We start from the raw sequence: 14,336 nt of genomic DNA, 5'->3' as shown, positions 1-14,336 counted from the left end.
TAAGACACACGATATTTTCACAGTTGTTGGGATCAGATGGACATTCATGGCTGTACTTAGGCACTGCTGGCATTTCTTGCATTAATTATCCCTTGAAATGGTAGTTAAAAGGTGCTTTAAAAGTTTGCTTATATTGGAGGAGGTACATGTGGTTTACTGGAAATGTCATGCATGCATAACAATGGAGACCTGGACCATAGGCAATATTCCTTTTGCATTAAATATTTAAGTACTAGTGTAAGTGTGTGTATGTGTATTTACAATAAAGTTCTTTTGCAATTTGTTGCAGAGCCCCAGACTGGATTTCAGATTGCCTTTAAAATGTTGGATACAGATGGCAATGAACAAGTTGAAAAGAAAGAATTCTTTAAGGTATGTGTATTTATATGCATATAAAATTTAAAGCATTTAAATAGTTCCATGGGTTATATTTGCTAAATGTAGGTTCATTAAAATCTTCAAACCTATTTTTCAGTCCAATCTATGATCACATACTTACTAAAATGCTTTATATGAAAGTAGCACATACCGAAGCATTGCTATACAAGTACTTACTATATTTGAATCCACTTTTATAAATGTTACCTTTGACTTGTATCTAAAATCTGTTTCTGGGAAGGTAACAATTGTTGTACGTCCCTTAATCCCATGAGCTAATTTAAATAAACATTTGCAAAAGTTTTTTATTTTCTAAATATTCACATATATTCATGAATTCACACTCTGGAGAATAACAGCAGATTCCCCCATATTTTGTATAAAATCTGGAGTAGAAATGCAGATGCTTAATAAGAAAATCTTGCTCTGACGTTTTAAAGAAGAACAGGCTTAATTATGTAACTTATTCAACTTTTAAGTATTTAACAGGAGACTTTTAACGAAATACTTCTTGTCAGAAGTTGGATGCAAAATTAAAAAATATAATTTGTCATAGACCCGCTCAGCTTAATTCAGATTCTTCATTCGTATTGGAGGTGACTAGAGAGATGATTTCATAAGAAACTGAAATGGCTACTACAATACAAATTATTTTCTGTCACTAGGATAAAATTAAAGATGATCATTAATGCAACAACTCCAGAGAAACATAGAATCTAAAGCTTATAAAGATGCAACTGTTGATAGAAAAATTTATTTAAATGTACTTTCATAGCCTTAAATTCTGAATTAATGTTACAATAGCTGTTAGCATGTGTTTTGCACTGGTAGCCAATTTTTCAGTGAATTCTCTCTTAATAAGATTACAATTGATGAGACATACTTAAATATATTTTAAAATATTGTAAAAATACTTCTAGACTTAGCAGTAGTATTTGAAAATTATACATGAAATTAGACCATTTCCCAAGACAGTGTTCCCCAAAGTCCCTGAGCCTGCAGATACCCTGCACTCATTTGTTGCTACACAAAACCTTTGAAGTTTGAAGACTTGCTCTGTTAAAATGTTAATTATTATGCTGATTAAAAAGAAATCAAATTCTAAGTAAGGCCTTGATTTTTAACCTACTGAACCTGGGACAATCCCAGTGCATTGTTATCAGAGTAGCAGTGCCCTGATCATTGAAATATGTCTGTTGTGGCTGTATTGTTCATCTGCAAAACAGTATGTTGCAAGGGAAAGCAAGTCCGTGGACACAAGTGAACATGTTCAGCCTGTAGTGTCTCTGCACCAGAATGCCATGTTAGCAGTACTTCCTTTAAATAGGTTCTGTATCAGTTAAGCAAATATGGAGATACTTGCAGAAATACAGCACAACTCTCTTGAGGAGATGTACAGTATGTCATATTTAATAGCCATTATCCATTGCGGGTAATTCTAATTGAATCAGCTAGTATAAACAACAGAAAGTCATCAAAAGCAGAAGGTGAACACAATAATTTGATCTCTGTAGAGACAATCAAATTAAATGAAAATTATTCTAGTTAGATAGATTGTTACTTTAGATTTCCTTTAAGGGCTATATTGATAAATTAATATGAAGTTGTAAAAAAAAAAATAATAACAAAATGCTGTGCCAACTCACAAGAATCATTACATTCAAAGAAGCCCCACAGGATGTAAGTTAATCAAAAGGTGAGTTTTCTGACATGACTGTTTACTTAACATTTATAAGCGGTGACTATTTTAAAGCAAAACTTGATTTTTATAGGTTAGGTTTAAAAATAAAATGTCTTAAATGTAAGAATCTGGGAAAATGTGTGTGCATTAATCTCTGTGTACTCTAGTTCTGTATGCATCGTAGAAAGCTTCTGTATGTCTAATAAATCAGTAGATTTTGTGGTTCATCTGCCATTTGTCTTGTCCCAGTTGGCATCTTAGGAAAATACATTTGGACTATTCTGTGGTTATTTCCACACTGTATTTGACAATGATATCAGGAAACATATGTAAGGAAAGAGCAGTGGAAAAGCATAGTGAAGAAGCAGTTATTGTAAGCAGGATGTGATGGGAAAAGAAATTTCAGTGCTACTTCATTCTCTTGCTTTGTCACCTCTTCTTCTCCCAACTTCCCATCCATTATCTACTGAGACATCTATGTACATCTGTGTTACCTGTTGATCTAGACAGTAAATGCTTTGAGGTAAGAACTTGCCTTTCAGTTTGCAAAATGTCCATCGTTCTTTGAATTGTGTATATCTCAACCCTGACGCGTTACTGCATAAACAGGCACAAGATGTGTCGTGGAATTATTTAGGAAAGGGAGAAGGGTGAGAAGGAGACTCTAAAACCCAAGTCCTTAGTGCCTGCAATGCGTGGTGGAGATAGGCTGTTCAGACCTGTACGGATCACACACTGAAGGAGTGTGAGATGCAGGATTTCCCAGTAGATTCAGTGCTTTTTGCTAACTTAAATGAATGTTTGGGAAAGGAGATCTTGAATGCAATTCTATGTTTTCAGCAAGAGAGGTTTATCTTGTCCTCTGTAGCCTTTCCATTTCTGTGCACATTTTCTTCCTTTCCAGTAGGAGTTAAAAGTCTGTCCCTTCCCAGGGTCAGAAAACTTGTTCTCTCTCCTCCCTCCTCCTTTCTACCCAAGCCAGTCTATTCTTAATTTCTGCTTCTTCCATGTTTCAGTGGTAAACATTCACAATACAAGAGACATTTCAACATTGGGCCCAGAATCACAGCAATCTGTATTTTGAGGTGGGCATCTGCAAGGATTTGTGCCTTTGCCCTGCAACTCCAGAGTGAAGAAGATGTGGTAGAAATGGCATGTTCACAGATGTTAGTAGTCATCCTTTAATCAGCCCCTGCTAGAGTGCAAAGAATTGTTTCTCAGAGCCGTATTACCTGCATCTTTATGAAGACAGGAAGATACTGCTGTGAACTCTGCACTTCCAAGACATTCACATGAGACTTGGTGAGGGGGATTTCCAGACATGCACATAATAACCCATACACATTAATCTGAGACCTCCCATCAAGAATAAGGCTACCAAAGATCCCAAAATCCCCAGAAGGTGAGGAATTTCCCTAACCTTGTCCTGATTAAAGATTTCGAAGTAAAATTAATGACAGTTCAAAACTATTGGGAATGAAGGTATGGTAAGTGATGGCACATGCAAAAGCTATGCAATTTAGAATTTCCAAATAGACTGTCTTTATATACTTGTCCTGAACAGCTGATGCCACAAAAGACTTGGAGAGGTTCATCTAGGGCTGAATGAACCAGCATCTGGCACTGTCAGCAGCTGTGGTGGTTTGGTGCAGAACACCTCTGCAGTCCTAGAGCATCCGCAAGCACTAATCCCTCACTCACAACTGGAAGATGCAAAATCACCTTTTGTTTTTTAAGACTGACATAGCCTTTCTGCCAGCTCTTGTCTTCAGAAAAGATTAGTGTCTTTAGTAAAGAGGCATAATAGGTCTCATTATCTTTGAATTAGCCATTGGGATCTCGAGTGATGAACAGATGCAAATATTAAATACAGATAAATGTTACAAGGAGCAGTTGTGTATTAGAGTCCATTTCTCGAGGGCAGAGTTCTTCTCCCTCTGTGAGTAATTGCTGTTTTATGCTGGAAAATATCTGCAAACTACTGGAAATAGTTTCAAGCACTATAAGGGTTTACACACGGTATAAGAAAACAATAACTAAATCTTCTAGGACACTTGTGAAAAAAATTATACTGTGTGTCTGTGCTCTTTAGTAGTGTCTGCAGATTTTTTGAGTCATTTAAAAATAAAATCTCTAAGAAAAAAAACATTTTTTCTCTGGTTTAGAAAGTATTTACAGTTGTATTTCTTGTGTGTGAGCAAAAGGTGGACTTTTCAGGTAAGAAAAAATGTAATTTTTTGGTGAGAATATGGATGAACAGTTGTGTTTTTATCCAGAGCTCATATCACCTTGATATGAAGAAGTTCATAATGCTTTTACTGTACTAGTCAATTTTTCAAAATACTTCAAAAATAAAAGTAATTTGGAAGAACTAGTACTGTTTAATTGTCTTGTTTTACGGTATTTATTTTGTTAAATAATATCAAGGCATGCCATTCAAAAATAATAATAGAAAGTAGCTATCCTAAGGAACTCAAAAACCAAGGCTATAAAAAAAACCCCGCCACAGACCAAGTGAATTAGTCAAAATCTGAAAGCCAAAGGAAGACCTTCAAACAGTGGGTTTTCTCCTGCTCACTGCTTACAAGCCCGTATTGCTTTTCTGAACAACATAAAAAAAAAGGGAAAAATAATAAAGCCCTAAGAAGAGATTTGAGAACCACATAAAATAATGGCTATGCAAATTTAGTCATGCGGTTTTTTCCCCAGTTTTAATGGACAGGGTGAGGAATCACTCAGAAACGTTTGAGAAGCAAACCAGCAGCTTCAAAAACCCTGAGCTTTAAAAACATCTTTCCTAACATCTCCAAATCCAGAGTGATGGGTGTTAAGTCTGTATCTATACCTGAAATGTAATAAGTCCCTTCTCCTTTCATTTTTGCTGTCATTTTGAGGATTCATGCAAATGTCTGTGAAAGGTAGGTATACCCCGTGCTATGTTAAATCACTCATTCTTGTAGCCGTGTTGACCTCCCAAGCTAAAACAAAGTCAAAGAAACCTTGCAGCTGAGGTATACTTAAGGTGCTGCAAATGAGTACACTTTCTATATTACCTTAAAGCCTTACTTGGGGCAGTGGAAGTTATGTTTTAAAATGTGACTCAGTTCAGTACTTCTAAAAATCTTAGCTAACACGTTCAAGATTCATTTATTTGTGGGGTGGAGGGGAACCTCAAACCACATTCTGTTTAATGCCAGCTATGAAAATGCACTTGCTTATTTAATTAAATTATTATTGTTACTTGTATAGTACTTCATGTGAACAGGTATGTTTTTCATGTCTAAAAGATTATGTCTGTAGCAAACCTGTGTAAAGCTATCAGGAGGACTGTATGAAGATCACACAATTGTTTTTATTTCCCGATTGACCCTTGATGATATACCCCTGAGTTTCGTGAATGCTAAGATTCTAGCACATGAACATCTCCTCTACAAATAGAGTAAATGCTGGGTTGCAAGAGATAGATTCATATGCTCTGCTTGGCTGTATTAACCACAGTAGATAAGATGTTCCTGGGCGAAAGTGTGTCTGAATAACAAAATATCTTTCAATATGCAAATACTTTGTCATCACTAGAGAACCTGGCAGAAACATAATACTTACTTTATAGTTAAGACTTATATAAGTTAAGTTTAATAATATTAAGACTAATATAAGTTAAGACTTACATAAGACTTTATAGTTAAGAAAAGGTGAAATTAATGCAAGTTTCTGAAAAAGGAGACTCTTGCAAGACCCAATTTGTAATTTTCCTCTGTGTTTTTTCCTGTTTTAACAAATACAGCTACAGAGAATCATTGGGAAGGAAGATGATTTGAAAACAGCTGGAGATGAAACAGTATTTCGGGTATGAAATAGAGATACATTTTTCTTTGCAAACACATCGTTGCATTTCCCATGAACTTTGTTAATTTCTCAGAAGTTTTAGATACATATATAAGCATCAGTATTAGTGCTTTAATTAAAGTGCATGATTTGTAAATTGCGTTCTAACTGGGGAAGAAAAATGTTTTGTCACTTCTGAATCTATCAATGAAATCCATACAATTAATGTATTTCATTACTGTGTAGTGACTCTGTTATGTAGTTTCTGTAAGCCTTTGTTTCAAAGTAACTGTCTTCAATTTATGAAAAACTCAGAAAAGAGTTTTGTATTGGCTGTATTGACATATGAGAAAAGATGGCTTTCCAAACAGAAATTGGTACCTTAAACTTACCTAAGTGCTGCTGTTCCAGTAATAACAGCTTACTCTGAGTTGGTTTGAAATGTTATTGTTGTCATTGAGGTGACAAATGCAAGGATTACTTTAGTTAGGTCCATTTCCAGAAAGAATGGTGTAGATGCAAAGCAGAAGAAATGTTCTTAGAGTGTGATCTTCCAATGGGGTTAGACGTTTCACTGGATTGCAGACCATTAGCAAATGTCAAATACATCTCATCAATGAAAGGAGCAAGCAAATTCTTGCTCTCTTCTGGCTGTTTTCCCCTGAATCCTGTCACTGCAACCTACCTTCTTCCCGCCTAGAGTCTTTGTCAGCCGCCATCTCTTCTTCACTCTGTAGTCAGCACAGAGACAAGATATTCTGTAGCCTGGATGAGATTGAAGGAGACTGAATACAAAGAAGTGTGAAGGTCCTGAGCATACTGCAAACACCTCAGAAGCAACTGATGAACCAGGGCAAAGGAGGTGGAGACTACAGATCTATTATCTCCGTCTATTACTATAAGGTGCTGCTTACATCAGCAGCACTACTTTTGCTGTAATGCTTAAATGGGATGGTGTGGCTGAAGGATATTTTTCTTACTGGAAACTTGCTTTCAGTTGTAAGCTGAAACAGTCATGAGGCAAGGACTGCTTATGTTGGAAGCATTCAATAAGAAATTTATATGGGGCTTTGCTTTATAAATCTTTCATGCATCAGCAGTTTCTGTGAAGAGTTGGTCCGGATTGTGTTCTTTACTTTTGCACCTGCCTGGAAAAAAAATGGAAGTGGTGGTGTTGCTAACACCTTTAATATTTACTAGGCATGAACAAAAACTGTCTTCTGCTGCATAAAAGTCTTGCTCCCTCAGTATGCATCCGGAGTTCAGATAAAAATTGTTTGACTGACTAATAACCATCTCCTTTCTTGAATCTTTTCATCAGTCACCAGATTAAAATACCTAGGATTAATAGGTTTGCCTGCTCCTCAAAACCTGTTTTAGTTTGCCTGCTCCTCAAAACCTAAGTATTAGACTTAGCTGCTATGACAGTGAAAGAGAAAGGATTCTGCATGAATGCACAGCTATAGTATAAGATTTCCAGAGAAACTTTGATACAGTTGGACAGATTTAGTTGTAAACACTTACTGGGAGCTAATAAAATACCTGAGCCTGGATGTCTCTTAACTTGGTTTTTGTCTTTCTTGAAATTTGTCTTCAGAATTCTCCACTGAGAAAAATCTGAAGTTACTGTAATCAGAAAATATTATTTAATACAGTTCCTTAGCAGATTATAAATGGAATTACAATATGTTCAAAAGAAGAATTAAATAGTTTTGGGGCATACAGCCATCTTGAAATTCTTCTGGTCTCTATATTTCTACTTGGCAAAATCCAAATTTTCTTCTAATTTTTATTTTCTTTCTTGTCTCCATCTCTCACAAAAGGGGTTTATTGTTTTTATAAGCAGTGAATCTGACTATACAGTGTAGCCAGTGCATATGTTTTTACCCCTTTTTTTAATAATTTTTGCAGTCATAGTATTACTTTCAAGCAAAGTAGATAAAGCATAGAAATATGGTTTTTAAATTGACTAGGTTCTTTGAAAGCTGAGACACTGCAGCAGTTTAGTGTTTGGGATAGTTCTTTATTTCCACAGCACTTTCACAATTCGGCTATGAGTTTGTTAGTTTTTCAAAGTAATCCCAGTCTCTGATATCAGATGGAAAATGTCACTGACTTACAAAAATAAGGTTTAAATGGTAGTGTGCAACTTTATTTAACCAGCAGGTATATCCAGGTATGTTTCCTGTACAGTGTATAGACAAAGGTCCCAGTCATTTACTGTATGGAGATACCACTTAATATACTCATTGAGATACTGTATTAGGAAAAGAAAAAGCAGTTCATTTGCTGTGCTCCCAGGGTGCTTGTATCTCTGCCTGTTTTATTGAGACTTTGACGTACACATCTAAAATTCAAAATTTCACCACTTAGTAATAGCCCTTGAATGAGAATCAGTGGACTTGGTTATCCAGACAAATATATTTAAACTGAGGGATTTTTTTCCCCCCAGTATTGTAACTGATGCCAGAAGAAAAGCCAAAAAATCTGCCCAGCCTTAACCAGCCCGGTCTTTTGGGAAGTACCTTGCTGACTTTTGCAGAGCAGGCAATCTGATTTACTCATAGCACAGGTGCACACTCAGTAAAGGAGAGGTGGAGGCAGACTTGCAAGACTGGCAACCTGGTTCTTTCTAACTCGACTCGAGAAAATGATGTAGAAGTTTCCTAGCAGAACTGTTCAGGCTGCTCTGATAGTGTTCTAGCACACCAGCATTCTGGTAGAGTGAAAACAATGCCAATGGTTGCAGATACCTATTGTACAGCCCAGTTGTCTGGATCAGGGACTCTGCTCTTGGCCCTTCAACTTAGATTAATGAGTTACTGAGTAGTTTCAATACCTCTAATTTGATATGCTTTGTGTAATGGCTAATCTTAGAAATTAATTTTAGCTGTTGTTAGGAAAGGAATGATAATATAGAATGTTCTATATTTGTTCTTGAAATGGAGTTCATGCTGGGAAATAATATGTGTGTTGTCTCATTTCCAAATGATTAAACATATGCTTCTGGATTCCATTAATTAACACATTTTCATACAAAATCCCTCATTTACATGCTTTTTTAAAAATGTTTAACCAGTACTTGGGGACACAGCTATTAATCTCTTTTAAACAGAAAACTTTTGAACTGAAATGCAGTCTGACTGAAGTATACTTTTAGACCCACACATGGATATCTTCCAATTGTATGTCAGTTGTTCTAACCTGTCTACTCCTCCTTCTTTTTGTTTTCCTTTTTTTTTTTTTTTTTTGTTGTCATTGGTCCTAAGAGAGGTAAATGACATGAGTCATTCACACATTTATCACAACTTAGCTGGTCAGCACAAGGTTTTACACTTCAACCTTCAGATATTGCAGCATTGCGATGCATCTCCTCAACCACAGAGGCCGTGCAGGCCCTCATAGCCATCTGCTCCCTAGAAGTTCTAATTAGTTTAAAGTTTTGTAGCCATAGCTTCAAAGTCTGCAAAGCCCTGGGCCCAAAATAGCTAAAGACTGCCTAAACTGAAGGGAGGAAGGTAGGATGGTGGTTGAGAGCTATGCTCTTTTAGTGCAGTAATACTCTGTCAGGGGGGGTACAGCACATCAAATTTTGCAAAAATATGGTCCAAGGCTAAAATTAATATCCCTCCCGAAAAGACTGTGTCATTAATCTTGTCACCTCTCAGTTCAGATAGAGTGCACATTTTTTCTTGACCTATCTTCACCAACATAAATGTGTATGTTTCATATCAGCAGATTAACACTGAATTCTGCTGAAAAGCTTTTAGATGCTTTAAACCAAGGAGCAGTGCCATGTTCCTGTATGCTTTAAAGGAAGCCCTCCAGACAGGTAAATCCCATATGCTTTAAAGGAAGCTCTCCAGACAGGTAAATCCCACAAAGAACCAAGCCATGTGGCATCAAAATATTAGGCTATTAAAAAACCTGCTGAGTCATTGTTTACCTCACGAACAAATGAGGTAACAGAACAGAAAACTCTGAAAGCTGAGGATGTCCATGAGGTTACATTTTTGTCATTGCTGAAGGCACTGATGGTACACCATAGCAATTCCGTGACATTACTTGTCATTAAAAAACAACTAATCCCCCAGTAATGGGAATTATGGATGTTGTTGAATGCTGGGCATCAGCTGTTTGTTGTTCAGAAAAGGCTCCATCAGACCACTTCTCAGATATTGTCTGTTGTACCCTTTGTAGAAAACAATTGTGCACATTGTAGCCCATCTGTATCAGACCTGATGTATTCTTGAATCCTACCTAGTAAGAAAGTGCCTTGCAAAACATTGAAAACTTCAGTATGGATTTACATAATGATTAAAGCTGATTCATGGTAAGATGATGTCTAGCTTTGCCAAAAAAGATTGTCTTTGGAGATTTCGATCTCCTGGTCCTATTAGCTTGCCTGTTTACAGTTCTTTGGACTGGCTGTACCTGGTAGGATTAATTTCATAATGGATACATCTTTTAAACCTTCTCCCCAGAACTGAGTTGTAGGATATATCCCAACATCTTGGAGAATCTTCAAAAAGACAGAAAGCTTGATGCTCTTGAGCAGTGTTTGAGTCTAGGCTGCTTAGACTGAAGTCTGGATTGCCTTCAGGGATAGGAGCCTGGCATGATGAATTGACTGACCTAGCAGCTGAAAAATAAAAGCATTTCAGAGAAGTGGACTCAGAAAAATTTGCCAAGGTTTAGTCTCATCTTTGGAAAGCTTTGGGACATCATTAGCAGACAGGAACTAAGATACTGTTCTCCTTGACCCTCCTCTCTTTTCTGCCTCTGTTCTTCATCTATTCACTCTGCTTTTACCTTAATCCAAAAAAAAGTAAATCCGAAATATGTATTATTTCTGCAATTTCTGTTGAAACAAGACATTGCACAGCAAATACCATCTCCCAGGAGCCACATAAGAGAATAAGGAACATATTACAGATTTTAATTATGGTGAATGCTTTCCAGTCATGCCTCAGGCAAATTCTGCAAGGGAAGGTGGTAAGAATCTAGAGACAGTAAGTCTACTAACATTTCAGACAAGTTTTGAAAATCAGTTAGGTACATTATTCCAAAAAACCTGCCTCACAGTGTGTTGTTTCTTCTTAATGGCACTTGTTGCTACTTGCTGCAGTATTGGGTCCTAAATGTCAGCAGCTCACTGGCGAGCTGCAGCGTTGAGTAGGTCTGTGCCCATGTCTCAGTGTGTGCAGCATCAGGCTTCTACATTAACAGTAGTGTAATGGAATAAGGAAATAAATGTTTTGTTATCTGATCTTGCTTAAAAAGGAATAATTGCATATTCAGCAATTCATGGTGCTTTTGAAAAGTGTATGAGGTGTTAACGTTACTCTAGGAAAATAAGCCTATGTTTGTGATACGTGCACACGTGTTCATTAGTTTATACAGACTTGTGTGGCATCAGAGCTCGGTCTTTGGGATTCGTTGTCTGAATCAGTGGACCCTGGTCTGAGTTCCTTGCTTGAGATACATCTCCTTGCCCCATCCCATGCTTGTATCAAGGTGAGACTCAGAACATCACCATCCCTTCTCCACTCTGTGCCTCAGCTTTCAGTAAAGTGCACAGCCCAAAAGGGGGCTGTGGTGCACACTCCCGGGGCTGAAGGTACCAGATACACCAGACTACAAACTTTTACTCAGTTCAGATAGTAGCTCTGTTGACTCAAAGCTACCAGTCTGGTCCTTTTTACAGCTCCAGGATTAGGCTACCATTTCATTCTCGTTGCCAAGAAAGACATTCCAAATGTAAGTTATTCTTTTACCTAAGCTCAGGAGGGTGAGGTGTTGGAAATATTAATAGAGCTCTCATTATCTTCTAACAAAGATTTGTCATGTTGGTACTAATTTATACAGTTCAGCAGCAAAAGCTCCTAATGATTCTGTGGACAAAAAGGAATTATGTACTAACATGTACTTTAATTTGATAGCATTAACTCTAGGAAAAGCAATTTTTTGAAATTTTACCCTTAAGCTGTAGTCTCTGTGGTCTCCTATTGCATATTCTGTTTTAAAGAAATGTACCGTTTTGTAGTTTTAAAATACATTTAACTCTCACCGACACAGTGTTTGGACGTCTGCCAATTCCACTTTGGAATTTCAACTGATAAAGAGGGTAGCCAACAAGTAGGTGCATATTTGTATAAATCCAGGGATAGGCTTTGTCATCTTAGATAAGATGAGATAGGTATTGTTTGTATGTCTTCTTTTAGCTTATAGCTAGAGAAGCGTGAATAGAAGAAAAAGACTTTTTCTGTTGCAGACTTCATTTTTAAAAGATTATTTTAAACCTTATTTTTCAGTTTGTTTTCAATACAACACTGATGTTAATATGGAGTAATTAAAATTGGAGGCATTAAATTGCATAAATTTTAGTTTGGTTACTAAAATTACATCATCAAATTTATGTCTTGTATTTTTCAAGTCCCTTTTAAACATGTAAGCAAAAACCACAAAAAGCAGATTAGAATCTCATTGCAGTGAGAAGTATGTGAGTTGTTCTCTGTTTCTTAGAAAACTTTCCATTTTGACATAAATAGTTTGGGTTTGAATTTCAAGTAAGCATATATGAACATTTACCTTTTGACTTGCAAAAAAGCATATACCAATGTTTATGCATCAGTCTTCACAGTAATCTGAAGTGTTTAAACTTTAGAAGGATAGATCTTGTGGGTATTTAAATATTCTTTGCCTGCGGTTAAATGATAAAAGTTCAGTAAGTATGGTTTGCATATAGCTTGAAAACTTTTTTTCCTAGGTTCACTCATACGTAACTCCTATCGCTGGCATTTAGTGAATTGTAGCTTGCAGTAGAAATGAGGAATGTTACCTCTTTAACTATAAAATAATGTGTCACATATGCAGTAAGCATGAAACACACAGTGAACTAATGAGACTTATTATTGATGATGCTGAAAGCTAAATAACCATTAGCATTAAATCTTATGAATAGACTCTTGTCTTTCATCTTACCTCTTCAACCAGATAAAAGACACAGAGGCTATTTAGATGTCATAAGAATAGTTTGTTGAAATCCCTCTGGACTTACAAAAAAAAAATATCTCTCTTCATGTTACCTAGTGTTTTGTTGCGTTCAAAGAAATGCCAGTATGCTAGTGCTGAAAGAAGAATAGATCATAAATCCAGTATTATGTGTGATTTTAGGCTTGTTAAAGATACTGTTGAATTGAAATAATGTGCATCCTTGTGCTGCAGAAACCTCTTCATCAGATGTAAAAAAATATATAGAAAAGTCACTAACATTGAAAATTTGCAAGAAGCCTTGTTAGACCATATTATAATTAAGCACTGTGAATGTTTTTGTTTTTCTAGTTTTGTTTCTTAGACTATCATGAATGTTTTTAAATGGCTGTAACATACTAGAAATATCTGACTGTAAACTTCTTAACAAAAATGTTAACTTTATTTAAAGCCTCTATTCACCTAAGCATAAAGTTGTTTAAAGATTTAACTAGCAACCTTCTCAGTTCTAATAGTGAAGTACACCAAAGGTGGTTATAAATTGTACCTATCTTTCATACAGAATATTTAGAAGCAGAACATGTAATACACTGTTACCATTTGATGTGGAAGAATTACTCAGCTCTGAGATCCTGTGTTGATAGCTTTGGGAACAGTAATTAAATTGCAAGTACCTCTTGTGAAATTCTCATTCAAATATGTATTTCTAGATTTTTAGTTGAGTTGGTATTAATAATCATACAATGTATAATAATTAACCATACAGGTTTTTGTTTTATAGGGAGCAGAACTGGAAAGCTGTGGTGTCAATACCATGTTGCTGGTGCATTTCTTTGGAAAAGAAGGAAAGGAGAAACTTCGATATTCTGAGTTTTTCAGGTATTTTTTCAAGCTAGGCAAGCCTAACAGCAGCTAGTCCTGTTCCTACACCCTCTACTTTGCACTAACACTGGTATTAATCTGACCTCACACTGAGCTGATTCAGAAAGTTGAGCAGGTAATGAAGCAGGAGATTATTTGTGATTTTGCATGATTAAATTTCTGGTTTAGCTCCTGGAGTCTGCTGTCTGCTAGAGGAGTTGAGCACCATAATTCCAAAGCGGCAGTGGGCCTGGAGGCCGTGAGGGTTGAGCGTTCTTGGCAGCTGTGTGATGGCATACCTTAAGACAATATGATTCATGAGTATTTTTCTTGATCACATCACAAAAAAAGTGACTGCTAATCAATTACAAAAGGTTTTCAGAGCTGAGATACCCCCCTCTCTATTGTAACTGTCATGGTGGGCTACAGACAACTTCTTTGCTTGCTTTGAATTCCATCTTCTGTTGAAACTTCACCTGTGCCTTTTCCTTTACCCTTTGAACTACTTTTGCCCTGGGACTGTGTAGATACTTTGTGGCACTTAACGTTGGAACTGAGAATTGAGCCAAATAGTGAACACCACATCAGACTGAAACGG

General features: G+C 36.4%; 1 protein-coding gene across 1 annotated transcript in view; it reads left to right on the top strand.

Annotated features, from left to right (window-relative positions):
• MICU2 (mitochondrial calcium uptake 2) overlaps positions 1 to 14,336 on the top strand; it is a 151,464-nt gene that overhangs the window by 120,822 nt on the left and 16,306 nt on the right. The window contains exons 6-8 of the mRNA XM_037376196.1: positions 290 to 372; positions 5,844 to 5,906; positions 13,659 to 13,756. Coding sequence (XP_037232093.1) covers positions 290 to 372; positions 5,844 to 5,906; positions 13,659 to 13,756 — 244 coding nt within the window. The remainder of the gene's footprint in view (positions 1 to 289; positions 373 to 5,843; positions 5,907 to 13,658; positions 13,757 to 14,336) is intronic.

Source organism: Falco rusticolus, chromosome 2, assembly GCF_015220075.1.
Source record: "Falco rusticolus isolate bFalRus1 chromosome 2, bFalRus1.pri, whole genome shotgun sequence".
NCBI lineage: Eukaryota > Metazoa > Chordata > Aves > Falconiformes > Falconidae > Falco > Falco rusticolus.
This window is presented reverse-complemented; position numbering and strand designations above follow the sequence as displayed.